This window comes from Arachis ipaensis, chromosome B7 (assembly GCF_059453495.1).
Source record: "Arachis ipaensis isolate K30076 ecotype BB chromosome B7, ASM5945349v1, whole genome shotgun sequence".
NCBI lineage: Eukaryota > Viridiplantae > Streptophyta > Magnoliopsida > Fabales > Fabaceae > Arachis > Arachis ipaensis.
In genome coordinates, this window is record NC_142442.1 from 141,620,836 (window position 1) to 141,633,584 (window position 12,749).

Consider the following 12,749-nt stretch of genomic DNA (forward strand, 5'->3'; position numbering starts at 1 on the left):
TATTACTCATTAAATTATTAAATAATTGTTTTTAATAATTGACACCAATTACTTGAAAAGACTTGGAGGTATTCAAAACTGTATTGATGGATAGACAGATAGATAGACACAGGGATAGAGGAAAAGGATTGAGATGACACGTAAATAATAGTCTCAGTTAAAATTTTACAAATTTGTGCTATTTTTTTTTCCCGATTAAAAAAATATATAATATAAATTTTATTTTTATTTTTGTTTAAAAAGTATAATATAGAATTTTTTTTTTTTAAATCCTGAGATAAATAGAAGGCAAGGTGGCGTTTAGAGAAGGCAACACGACGTCGTGTTTAAGCGAAGTTCAATAGAAGAAGCCATCTGTATAAATAGACATTCCACTTCACAGTGGAAGTGTCACTCACAAGTTAGAAGCCGAATCTGAGAGTGAAACAGAGCAAGAGAAGAAGAAGAAGAAGAAGAAGATGGATCAGTTCAAAGGCCAACCTCGTCTTCCCAAATTCGCCATTCCAAAACGCTACGACATAAGACTCAAACCGGACCTCACTTCCTGTCGTTTTGCTGGTTCTGTTGCCGTCGACCTTGACATCGTCGCCGCCACCTCTTTCATCGTTCTCAATGCCGCCGAGCTCACCGTCGCTGACGGTTCAGTTTCGTTCATGCACCGTGACTCTTCGAAGGTTCTTAAATCTCTCTTTAACTCTCCTTGTTTTCCCCGACTAACGAAACAAATGGTCAACTCTTGTTATGTTCTCGATTATGCCTACCACCTGTTTGTTATAATTAAACTCATTCCTTTGCCGCATTTTAAGTTGATAAATACGCAACTCTCGTATTCATTCTGATATTTTAGTGTGTTGATCATGTAGAAAAAAATTGGATGTGTATGCAGGTGATCAAGCCTTCGAGAGTTGAGTTGTTCGAAAATGATGAGATTTTGGTGCTGGAGTTTGCAGAGGCGGTTCCGATTGGGTTGGGTGTGTTGGCCATTCAATTTGAAGGAACCTTGAATGATAGAATGAAAGGGTTTTACAGAAGGTATGTGCGTTGTTTCTTGTTAGGTTTTCTTCGTTTTTCATGGGTTTCCAAAGGGTGAAAAATTCAACTTGAATTATGCTTAAGTTGCATGCATTTTGATCACTGACTAAATTGAAATTGATCGTTTCATGACCTTACTTGGTAGTAACAAGCAACGTTGTTTAAGTCAATGTCCTGTTTTCCTGATATTTTTCAGAGAAATGTTAGAGGAACACTTTCTATCAATATTAGTCAACACTTTAGACCAACACCTTGTTTTTATACTATTAGGATTTAGGTTCAGAGTTTAGGAATTAGAATTTAGTACTTAGTGTTTAGAGTGTTGATCAAGTGTTGGAAAAAAATGATAAATTTTGTTGGTCATGTATCATTGCTCATTTCTTTTTTATGATTATTTGTTATGGTTATTTTTTCATGCATGCAGTACCTATGAGCATAATGGTGAGAAGAAGAACATGGCAGTCACACAGTTTGAACCAGCTGATGCCAGGCGATGCTTTCCTTGCTGGGATGAACCTGCATGCAAGGTCCTACTTTGCACATCTTCTCCCTTAAATTGACCTTTCGTCTAAGCACTCATAAGGGTAGAATATTTTATTGTTGCAACAACACACTGAGGTGTGCTTTCGAAGTTGGCCTGTGTTCCATCATAGATGTTTGATTTTGCAGGCTACTTTCAAGATCACTTTGGATGTGCCTTCTGAGCTTGTTGCTCTGTCTAACATGCCTGTTGTGGAAGAAAAAGTAGATGGAAGTCTGAAAACAGTTTCATATCAGGAATCTCCAATCATGTCTACATATTTGGTTGCAGTTGTTGTTGGTTTATTTGATTATGTGGAAGATCATACATCCGATGGTAAAACTTTTTTTTTTTCCCAGGTGTTGTTAGCCCTGACTTCTCTATTCTTAATGAAATCTACCATTTTGACAGGGGTCAAAGTTCGAGTATATTGTCAAGTTGGCAAGGCAAACCAAGGGAAATTTGCATTACATGTTGCTACGAGAACTTTGGAACTATACAAGGAGTAAGTAGTGTGGAACCGTTAAATCATTTGTTTCTTAGATGGGAATGTTATCAGAAATGATTCGGAATTCAATTTCTTTCAAATTCCAGTAATTCACCTTGTAGGTGCAAAACATGCAACTGTTTTTAAGAATTTATGTTGTTGTGTTCTTCATGCAAAGCATGGTCATCCTGCTTGTATCATTTTTAGAATGGGCAACATAAGTGTATAATATGCTAAGTTTGTTTCCATGTCAGTCCATTTGCTTGACTGCTGTTGTGGGCATGTTGGCATCATTTTTTATTCAATAGTCAACTAACTCTGATAATTCAACAGGTATTTTGCCACACCCTACCCTCTACCAAAAATGGATATGATTGCAATCCCTGATTTTGCTGCTGGAGCCATGGAAAATTATGGTTTGGTTACATATCGCGAAACTGCTTTGCTTTTTGATGAGCAGCATTCTGCTGCTGTTAACAAGCAGAGGGTAATCATCCTATTCATAATGATGCTATAACCTTGACAACTTGAGTTTCTTTTGCTCTATGTAAAATGACATTGTTTGCAACTCGAGGAAAACTTATCTTTTTGGTTGCCATTAAGGTTGCGACTGTTGTTGGCCATGAACTGGCTCACCAGTGGTTCGGTAATCTTGTTACAATGGAGTGGTGGACGGATCTATGGCTGAATGAGGGGTTTGCAACATGGGTAAGTTGTGTTGTGTCATAGATCCATATATTGTTGTCATTGCAGAGTCTGCTTGTCAATTTTCTTTGTTTTCATTTCTTTTTTTGTTTCTTTAATTTTATAAGTTAACTAATCTCTCTCCCCCCCCCCCCCCTTTTTTGGGTGTGACCAGGTTAGCTATTTAGCAACTGATAGCTTGTTTCCTGACTGGAAAATATGGTCTCAATTCGTAAATGAATCTACTGAGGGTCTCAGGTTGGATGGGCTTGCGGAATCCCACCCAATTGAGGTATTGTATCATTTAATCTGTCAGCCTTTCTTTAATGTGGTTAAGTTTATCTTGCATTGGATTTTTATACACGGACTAATTACATGCAGCGTAATTCTTTGTATTGTGTGTTGTATCAATCTAAAAAGAAGTTTTGGGTAATCCTTGGTTAACAAGTTTATAGTTTGTCTTACGAGTTTTATATAAATTTTATTTGCAGGTAGAAGTAAATCATGCTGGCGAGATTGATGAAATATTTGATTCAATAAGTTATAGAAAAGGTGCATCTGTAATTAGGATGCTGCAAAGCTATCTTGGTGCTGAAAGCTTTCAGGTCACTATTCTCATTCCACAAAAGGCTATAGTTTGAATGCAATAAATCAGTATTCTTATTCCATAAGACAGACCATATGCATACTATAAATTCTTACAAGTATACTATATATGCGAAATTAGTGAAATGTATGTTTCTATTATTTTTATATGAAGTTACTCAAATTGCTTTTATATATCACTTATTCATGTAACCAGAGGTCTTTAGCTTCGTATATTAAAAAGCATGCTTATTCAAATGCCAAAACTGTGGATCTATGGAATGCACTTGAGGAGGGATCTGGCGAACCTGTCAACAAGTTAATGAGCTCGTGGACAAAGCAGCAGGGATATCCTGTTGTATCAGTTAAAGTCAATGATCAGAAACTGGAGTTTAATCAGGTTTCTTGAGTTCTTGATTACGATTACTTGCAGCGTGAAAAATCCATTACATGTGTTGTGACCTAGCTTTGCATTTAATTGGTAGTCGCAATTCTTGTCAAGTGGTGCCAACGGAGAAGGACAGTGGGTTGTTCCAGTAACACTATGCTTTGGCTCATATGATGTTCGCAAGAATTTCCTGTTGCAAGCAAAATCTGAAGCACTTGACATTAAGGAGTTAGTGGGTTCACAGATTGCTGGAGATCAAGTTGCAAATTCTTGGATTAAAGTTAATGTGGATCAGACAGGTTTCTATAGGGTGAAATATGACGAGCCTCTTGCGGCTAGACTTAGATATGCCATAGATAAACAGTTATTATCTACAGCAGACCGACATGGTAAATTAGAAATTATCCAAGGCAATTTATTTTTTATGGTAGAAAAGGAAAAGATACTTAACCTGTGAGTAATTTACTGTGTCAGGAATTTTGGATGATTTATTTGCACTTTGTATGGCTCGCCAAGAATCATTGACATCGCTGATAAACTTGATGGGAGCTTACAGAGGGGAAGTTGAATATATTGTGCTGTCAAACCTGATTTCTGTAATGTTATCTACCTAGTCTTGCGTTTTCTTACTTAAAAATTTATTTTTATTTTATTTTATAATCTAATTCCAATTCTTTAATTTGTGCAGGTTAGCTATAAAGTCAGAAGGATTGCAGCTGATGCAGTACCAGACTTGGTAGATTATTTCAAGCAATTCTTTATCAACCTTTTCCAATACACTGCGGAGTAAGTTGACATAGATCCTGGAATATTTTGTTTCAATTAATTAAAATATATTAGTAGTGTTTGCTAGATAGAGGTTATGCTTGTATAATGGTAATGTTGCTTGTGGTAGTGTGGATAGCCTAAAAGAGGTTCAGCTTGTCTGTTTACATAGTCAATATTAACTTTGTCCGTTGATAACTAGTTTTTCTATCTTGTGTTTCAGATTTAAACTTCTTAACCCTCTTGTATATTGTCCCTGCAGGAGGCTTGGTTGGGAACCTAAACCAGGAGAAAGTCATCTCGATGCAATGTTGAGAGGAGAAATTTTGACTGCTTTAGCTCAGTTTGGACATGATCTGACTCTAGAAGAAGCAAACAAGCGTTTTCAGGCATTCTTGAATGACAGAAATACACCACTTTGTCCACCTGATATAAGAAAGGTTAGCTGCAGTTTCATTGGAATTCTGAAACCCTTAACGGACTTCTGTTGATGATTATTGTAAAATTGTTGGCAGGCAACATATGTGGCAGTAATGCAACAGGCAAGCAAAACCAACCGATCGGGTTATGAATCCCTTCTGAAAGTATATAGAGAAACTGACTTAAGTCAAGAGAAAATACGCATTCTGGGTAATAATAATACATCATCTATGAGTGAGAATTAGCATAACATTACTTTTCTGAGTCAAAGCATACCAATATCTTGAATGTGTTTGTAGGCTCCTTGTCTGATACACCTGATCCGGATCTAGTTCTTGAAGTTCTTAACTTCATGCTGACTCCTGAGGTATCTAATTGCAAATATTAAGTCAGTTCATGTCAACTCATACATTAAAAACCAGGTAAATGGTTATATATAAATACTGGAGATTGATTGATATGTTGGTTTATCTGGTCAGGTCCGTAGCCAGGACGTGATTATGGGGCTTCCTACTAGTCCGGAAGGACGAGAGGTAGCCTGGGAATGGCTTAAGGTAAGGAACACATCACAACCAATAGGTTTTGGAATTGTAGGTAGATCAAACCTTGGATTTAACATTCATCGTCTTAACAATTTTCCTATACAGGAAAACTGGAAACGCATATTAGAGACATATGGCTCTGGATTTTTGATAACTCGGTTTGTCAGTGCAGTTGTCTCACCGGTTTGTTTGCTGTGTCCCTCTATAATGCTTTCTTTGTTTTATTGATTTTCTTGCATATTTAGTAATTGGATCATTTCGTTGATCATGGGTGCAGTTTGCTTCCGTTGAGAAAGCGAAGGAAGTAGAGGATTTCTTTGCTAGCCATGGTGGTACAAAGCCAATTGCTAGGACGTTAAAGCAGAGCCTGGAGAGGGTTAACATCAATGCAAACTGGGTTGAGAGTGTTAAGGACGAGAAAAACCTTGCTGATGCTGTCAAAGAGTTGGCATATAGGAAATACTAGCAGTGAGCTTCACTGCTGCTTCCTCCATTCTCTGAAAAGTTTCAGAGTTTCTCAATGTTTGTGTTACTGCTGAGAGCATGTGTACAAGTTAAGTTGTTCTATATTCGAGTCTTCTTATTCACACTTAAAAGTTGGACTTTCTTGGAGTTTCTTTGTTATTAATGCATGAGACTAGTCTTCTGTTTTCTTTAAGGAGTCTTGCCAAGTACTTTTCTTTTCCTTTTTTTTTTTTTTTGGAATTCTGTGATCACAAAATTGCGGCTCCCGTGTCCCTACTCTATCCTCCTAGAACATTTGTTAAATAATTTTGTTTTTAAAATATAAATATATGTGATGCTATTTTTCAAGAAACAAAACAAATGCTTGAAATATTAATATTTAGAATTTTGATTTTATGGGTAAAGCAATTTGATGAAAGGGGTAAAATTTAACGACAACCTTTGCGTGGACAGTTGAGAAGTCATTGTCTCCCAGTTTTCATTGAAGGCAAAAACATGACAGCGCAACATACAGGCAGACACGTAGGACCTTTTCGTTTGTCTTTGCTCGCGGCAATCGGAATCAGAAGAACTTCGAGGTTGAGATATTTATTGGAGCCATCAAATCACAACCATAAAAAAACTAGGTTCAATCAGCAGAATTATATTCGCAGATGTGTAAGCATCTTGAAACTTTGCTACCTGCTTTCGTGAAGCAACAACAAAGCTTTAGTCAAAACAATAAAATATCTGAAATTCATGCATAGTGGAAAACCACATGCACAGGTTCAGAATCCCGTAACACCAAGTTGATTTTTGTTTTATTTTTCATGGCTAATTCCAATTTTTAATATAAAATCAACTGTAACTTAATTTTCACCTTTAAATAAACTTAGGAGGTAGAACTATTAACCAGATTACAAATTAAACTTTCATGATTCTCCGAATTAACATTTGAAAATCATTCATATAAAGACACATAAAACGTCCTTTTTTTAAAATATTTCAGTAATTAAAATTTAACATATATAATTGATTAAATTATGTTATTTTTGTCAAAATTAGGCTAATCTAAAACTAGACAAATTGATTTGATCGAAAAAAATGGTGAATCAAATCTTGAATTAGTCTAAATTAATATTATTTTTCTTATAAAAAATAATTACAATATATCTATTATAGAAAATAATTAAAATACTTTTATTATATATATTATATATATATATGTTTCAAAAATTTTAAATCCTAACCCTAAAGAACTAAAATTTAGGATTCTCAAAATTAATATATATAATAGAAGTATTTTAGTCATTTTTTATAATAAGGTATTGTAGTCATTTTTTAACAAAAAATAATATTAATTTAAATCAGTTCAAGATTTGATTTACTATTTTTTTGTCAAATCAATTTGTCTAGTCTAATTTTAACAAAAATAACACGATTTAATTCTTATGTGTTAAATTTTAATTATTAAAAAATATTTTTATAAAAAGACGTTAAAAACGTCTTTATTTGAGAACGCTGAATAGTTGCTTGAACAACGAGTTACATTTACGTACCATCAGTGCTAATATTGGCATGTTTGGGGAAATGAAAGATATAAAATAACGCATTAGTCCTTCTTCTTTAGTAAATTTAGAGTACAGGCATCATTTTTCTCTTCTAGAATTAAATTAAGAAATACTCATGGTAACTATTCGTGCAGATGAAATTAGTAAAATTATCCGCGAACGTATTGAACAATATAATACCGAGGTAGTGGCTCTCTTAATATTTTTTAGGGGATTTTCACAAGGTAGGTTGTCGGTCGGTTTTCGCCATCATCATTATTGCAGTACAACCACTGAATTGGGGCATAGCAATTGATATCAATGTGCCACCGACATTACTTTATTGTGTAGGTTTCATAATCCTGAATTCTATGGGACCAAAAAAAGGGGGAAAGAAATTACAGTAGATAGATAACAAGATGAAAAAATCACAATGCCAATTAGCTACCACTTTTTCTTCTTTATAAACAACAGAGACTAAAACAATATTCAGTAAAACATCTCACCGAGCATTTCACACTCGGAGGCATAATAATGAATACAATATGCTGACACGGATATGTCAAAAGGCATTGGAATTTGTCTCCTATTCCTACAATAATCAGCTAAGATTTACATAGCCCCAATGTGGCACAATTGTAAAAGGAGACTCTTTTGATCAGTTGACAGTTTTTCTAAGGGGAAAGAGACAGGGAAATGGATGCTGTATATAGTACATAGTTCTATGCTTAAATCCAAGAAGATGCCCAAATAATAAGGGGGAAAAAAAATTAAAGGGCAAAGCTATTATATATTTTTGGATTATGTTTAAGCTTTTCTTCTATATAGTACAATGATCATCTTCAAACACCCAAGTTTTGGGGTTGAAAGAAGATGTCATGTCTTGCTCTTGAATTTTCTTTGAGCTTTTAAGTCCACCACAATTACTGTGATGTTATCTTTGCTTCCCTTCTGTAAGGCGCGGCTCGATAGGTACTCTGCGGCCGCTTGTGCTGCAGGATCAACTCCCTCTCCCCTTTCTGGTGGCAGTGTCAGGCCATTTTTCTTGTGCCAGAGAAGTATTCGCTTCCTAGCTAGGTCGCACACCTCTTCATTCGTCATGACATCCCACAGGCCATCACTCGCCAGAATGAGGCATTCGTCGTCTTTCGTCCGGGGAAGAAACGTAACTTCCGGCTCCGGAATGATCCATGGCTTCAAATATCTATCACCTGAAAATCGCAGCACGTGACACACAAACAACATAAGATGAACCGGAAAGAGAGTTCGTCAACATAAAATCAGAAAATAGATGTTTACAAGCATAGTTTCCAACTTCCAAAACTACTGACAGAAAAGAATATCATCGAGAAATCCGACTTCCAAACTGGCCTTGAAACCAAGACCATATACAGACCAATCAAATCACCAGTGGCTTCCATAAGTTGGCACGCAACGTAGCTAATGAATACGTCCTTTTTTCTCTAGATATAAAGAATGGGGGAACAAGTGTTCTCGTTCGCAGCCTAAAGGAGAGGCAGTAGGCTCTAACTTCAGAACTGCATTTAACAGGTTTTGGAGGAACAATCAAATTCCCTACATGGCAGCCTATCATGGCAACAAGTTCAATGGGGTGTCTTAGGGGAAGGTTCCTCACACTATCTATTTTTCCGTAAATTTTTAAACTCTCATCGAATCACTCTCTTCATATCATTCAACATCCCTCATCCAAACAGACTCAAGTAGTTTCTAGGATGAACCTAGGATATTGCAACATAATGGCAGAAGAACTTCACATGCATTAAATGAACTCAATACTATGTTTTGCAATGGGATAAGTGCAATAAATGCAAACATAAAATAAATTTTTATTTATAAATATTCCAATTTAAAAACTCTTAGATGCTATCAAAGCTAACCTACCAGCCTACTCCTATGCTATGTCGCCTCAACCGAAAAAAAAAAAAAAGTAACTAACCTTCCATATGTAAGGAAACCTTTACCACCATTGGAACTTTACAAGAATTATGATTCATGTGTAACCAAATGACATGCATCACATTGATTTAAAAGCCTATATTCAATTTCACTATCTGTGTATGGACACAATTTCACTAGCTGACCACTTTTTCATTCATAACATAAATAAAGATGCTGAAATTAACAGTGGATTGATAAAAGGATATCCTTCTATAATTAGCCAAGCTCACAGAAACGCCTAAATTAAGTACAGTTAAGGTTAAGGACATACCGATAGATCGTGACATTGCAAGGACACCAAATACACGATGACCATTCCACTGGATCACCTTCCCTCCTGCTGCCTCAATTCTTGCATATTCATCATCTCGATTGGGCTACCACAAAAGAAACAGAAATCAATTTCTTTAGGTCAGTTTAAACCTCAACAAGTCAAAGGAGATAGAAGAATACAATAGATGAAACTTACTTTATGGTCAACGGATAAAGCCATGGGCTCTTTGCCACGGCACAAGACTGCTCTTGAATCACCACAGTTTGAAACAATGATATGAGATGAACAGATAGCAGCAACAACTGCAGTTGATCCGACAGTCTCCGGTGCAACAGGTTCATTGTTAACTTTTCCCCCAACTTCAGCATCAACCTTCAAAAAGCAATTGGTGAAAGCTTTTTTCCATTGGTCTTGACAATCATCCTTGCTACTTCCAACTATTAGACCTTCCTTGACTAATTCTATTTCCTCTGCCAACGCCAAATGCATACGCTCACGACAATAGTTTGCCACCTGAACGAGAAAGGCAAGCTCTCAATGTGGAGTTCCCCAGAGAAAACCCTAAATTTTTGGACATAAGAAAAAAAAAATTATAACTTTACCTGAGAGCCACCATGGCCATCATAGACTCCAAAGAAATGAATTGTTTGCTGACTCAAACTTTTATTCAGTCCATCAATTACCCTATCACCAATTAGCATTTCAATAGGAATCTTCATGAATCGGGGTACTGTTGCAAATGCGTCTTCCATCTCGGGTCTTTTTCCACACAAAGATATAAATCCCCAAAGCGGAGTACAGTCCAATTCAAAAACACTTCGACCACCTGTTCCAGCCACCACTTTTTCTAGAGGTAGCTGATGAAGAACAACTGTAGTAGGCTTTGTGACAGATCCAACTACTGCCTCTTCAAGGCTCACCGCTACATTAAGGGGTTCACTCATAATATCTGCCTCATAATTGGACTCCCCTAAATCAGCAGCCCTGGCAACAGCATCAACAGTGCACATGCTCTTCCCTATGTCTACGGAACTTCTTGTTCCTAAATCCGGATTGGCCTCCGAATTGATGAACTCATCTCCACAAATACTACTGTTCTCACTGGCTGCTGAAAGAGAACAGGAGCTATCAATAATTGGATCACCTTCCAATGATAAGGTATCATCCTCCTCGATTTCTGGGGTTGAAGCTTCATCACCACCAACCAAAGTGCTTTTATTCTGGGATATCATATCATCCAGAGGAATTTCTCCTTCACTTCCCTTTTTTGATGGTGTGACTGTTGTACTACCAACTTCATCCTCAAGATTGCCACCATTATGATCCTCATTAGAGCCTATAAACGTTTCAGTAGAAACCGCTGTTACAGAATTACTTAACAACCCCGTATCAGTCATCAGCTTAAGTCTAGATACATCCATGTGGGTAGCTATGGTTGGCTTATCACACACCGAATTACCTACTGTTAATGGCACTGCAACCGTAGTCGACATCTCCTCCATCAGAATCCTTATCCAGGCAGTACGAAAAGTTACCCTCCCACCCTTTTGATACTACACAACCCTTCATATTTCAACTAATTGATTGCCAGCTTTACTGATTGAAAATGATCTTGGAATGTGAAGCGTGGACTTTAATAGATCACTTTCCATGTCTAAGAAGCCTTATAAGGCCAAGGAAGGAGGCAATTCAGTCTGTGCAAAGCATGGGCTAGTTAAAAGGTGGTGAAAGTGAAATGGGGAATAGTCAGATCTGGTCAACAACAACGGATCCTAACTTCCATTTGTGGAAATTTTAACCAAAAATAGCTAAACTACACGCTTTTCAAACATAATCATATCCTTCTCTGGATTCTTCTCGGTCTAACCCCCCAATCAACTCTAGTGAGGGAGAGAAACAGCTTGAAAGAACCAAACTTTATCTGCAAAAGAAAACAGATTGAGCTCAAAAAGAGTAAATAAAACCCCACCAAAAGAAAGTGGAAGAAAAATAGAAATTACCCCAACTCTCATTATCTCTAAGCACAAGAAAGAGAGGAAAAAGTCATGAGAAAGAAACCCAGCAAAAAAGCACAGTCTCAAGAATCACATGGATGGCCAAAAAAGATGGCACCCTTTTTTCCACATAACACTATGAGTTGCCTGGATCTAAGGCAACACATCTCAGCCCCTTCTAATAACAATAATTACAAAGTGAAATGAATGAAAGGGTAGAAAGAAAGAAAAAGAGAATAGACAGAAGAAAAAACAGGATTCACTACCTAATTTTGTCAACCGTGTATGTGTAGGGTCTTGTTCCTTCTTTCCCTTATCTACTACTCACTCCTCACTTTCACACCCAAAACCCACGGATTGAACAAGTAACAAGGCATCAACAACCCCAAAAAGTAAAGAATTAGTTTTTACCTCAAAAAATTGGATTTTGTTCATCATAAACATTCAATGATAATCAAAGCTGAGCCATGATAATTTCTTCCAATACGATATAAAAGTATGAGCTTACCTGCGTGCAGTGGGTGAGTGGGGTGTTGAGACTTGGAAGCGCGACAAAGGAAGTGGAGAAGATTAGAAGAAAGAGACGAAGAAGAAAAACAAAATTAAAAAAAAAAAATGACCCAGCTTAAAAAAATTGGAACTTTTTAATGGGAGAAAAGAAAAAAAAAAAGGGTTTGAAAAAGAGAAACGAGGCAATAGAGAAAAAAAAAAGAAAAGAAAAGAAGTGTGTGTTGAAGGCTTGAAGTTGAAGGAGAGAGAAAGAGGGACAGATGTCAATTCTTGAAGGGCACATTAAAGCATCTCCACCCATCCATCCATTCACTCCACTTTTCATCATCCAATCTAATCTTCACCAATTTTTATTTGCTCCAAACGGAATCATAGTGTGTATTGTTATTGTCTTTTTTTTTTTTTTTTTACCAGAGATAGGAGACTCGAACTCGCAATCTTTTAATTGAGTATGGGAAGATTATGTTATTTGAGCTATAACTTATTGACTAAGTGCATGTTTGGGTGCCATTATTTTGTTAAAAAAAGATCTTTTTTTAATGAAAAAAAGATCTTTTTTTATTTTTTAACATGTTTGACAAAATTCTAGTAGTAA

General features: G+C 36.4%; 2 protein-coding genes across 8 annotated transcripts; one reads left to right on the plus strand and one right to left on the minus strand.

Moving 5' to 3' along the window:
- The first annotated feature begins 299 nt into the window (after positions 1-299).
- On the plus strand, positions 300-6,675 carry APM1 (aminopeptidase M1). 4 transcript variants are annotated; one of them, XR_015892007.1, is made up of 20 exons: positions 312-674; positions 887-1,032; positions 1,457-1,559; positions 1,702-1,888; positions 1,964-2,057; positions 2,373-2,526; positions 2,643-2,747; positions 2,899-3,015; positions 3,215-3,328; positions 3,526-3,708; positions 3,794-4,085; positions 4,171-4,292; positions 4,385-4,482; positions 4,724-4,901; positions 4,977-5,091; positions 5,181-5,248; positions 5,361-5,435; positions 5,529-5,606; positions 5,701-5,976; positions 6,342-6,675. XR_015892007.1 is itself a non-coding variant. In XM_088492586.1 (19 exons), exons 1-19 carry the CDS (start codon positions 459-461, stop codon positions 5,887-5,889), a joined length of 2,634 nt encoding a protein of 877 aa, XP_088348712.1. In that variant the 5' UTR covers positions 300-458; the 3' UTR covers positions 5,890-6,084. The 4 variants fall into 4 exon arrangements, 2 of the variants coding, with proteins under 2 accessions (XP_088348712.1, XP_088348713.1); XM_088492586.1 differs by lacking the exon at positions 6,342-6,675 and having other exon boundaries at positions 300-674; positions 5,701-6,084; XR_015892008.1 differs by lacking the exons at positions 5,181-5,248; positions 6,342-6,675 and having other exon boundaries at positions 4,977-5,115; positions 5,331-5,435; positions 5,701-6,084.
- A 1,170-nt stretch (positions 6,676-7,845) lies between these two features.
- LOC107606293 (protein phosphatase 2C 50) lies at positions 7,846-12,477 on the minus strand. 4 transcript variants are annotated; one of them, XM_088492588.1, is made up of 6 exons: positions 12,153-12,267; positions 11,911-11,978; positions 10,253-11,571; positions 9,846-10,163; positions 9,648-9,753; positions 7,846-8,628 (listed from the first exon to the last, which is right to left on the minus strand). In XM_088492588.1, exons 3-6 carry the CDS (start codon positions 11,150-11,152, stop codon positions 8,294-8,296), a joined length of 1,659 nt encoding a protein of 552 aa, XP_088348714.1. In that variant the 5' UTR covers positions 11,153-11,571; positions 11,911-11,978; positions 12,153-12,267; the 3' UTR covers positions 7,846-8,293. The 4 variants fall into 4 exon arrangements, with proteins under 4 accessions (XP_088348714.1, XP_016163821.1, XP_020962241.1 ...); XM_016308335.3 differs by lacking the exon at positions 11,911-11,978 and having other exon boundaries at positions 12,153-12,477; XM_021106582.2 differs by lacking the exon at positions 11,911-11,978 and having other exon boundaries at positions 12,056-12,192.
- Between the last annotated feature and the right edge of the window lie 272 nt (positions 12,478-12,749).

What these genes read in the sequence shown, in the direction of transcription:
- LOC107606293 (XM_016308335.3), bottom strand. Translation starts at nt 11,152, where the DNA reads ATGGAGGAGATGTCGACTACGGTTGCAGTGCCATTAACAGTAGGTAAT. An exon ending in ATGGCCATGGTGGCTCTCAG is followed by an intron (nt 10,164 to 10,252) that starts GTAAAGTTATAA and finishes TTTCTCGTTCAG; the next exon opens with GTGGCAAACTATTGTCGTGA. An exon ending in TGCAATGTCACGATCTATCG is followed by an intron (nt 8,629 to 9,647) that starts GTATGTCCTTAA and finishes TGCGATTTTCAG; the next exon opens with GTGATAGATATTTGAAGCCA.
- APM1 (XM_088492586.1), top strand. Translation starts at nt 459, where the DNA reads ATGGATCAGTTCAAAGGCCAACCTCGTCTTCCCAAATTCGCCATTCCA. An exon ending in TGCACCGTGACTCTTCGAAG is followed by an intron (nt 675 to 886) that starts GTTCTTAAATCT and finishes ATGTGTATGCAG; the next exon opens with GTGATCAAGCCTTCGAGAGT. An exon ending in GGAAGATCATACATCCGATG is followed by an intron (nt 1,889 to 1,963) that starts GTAAAACTTTTT and finishes CCATTTTGACAG; the next exon opens with GGGTCAAAGTTCGAGTATAT.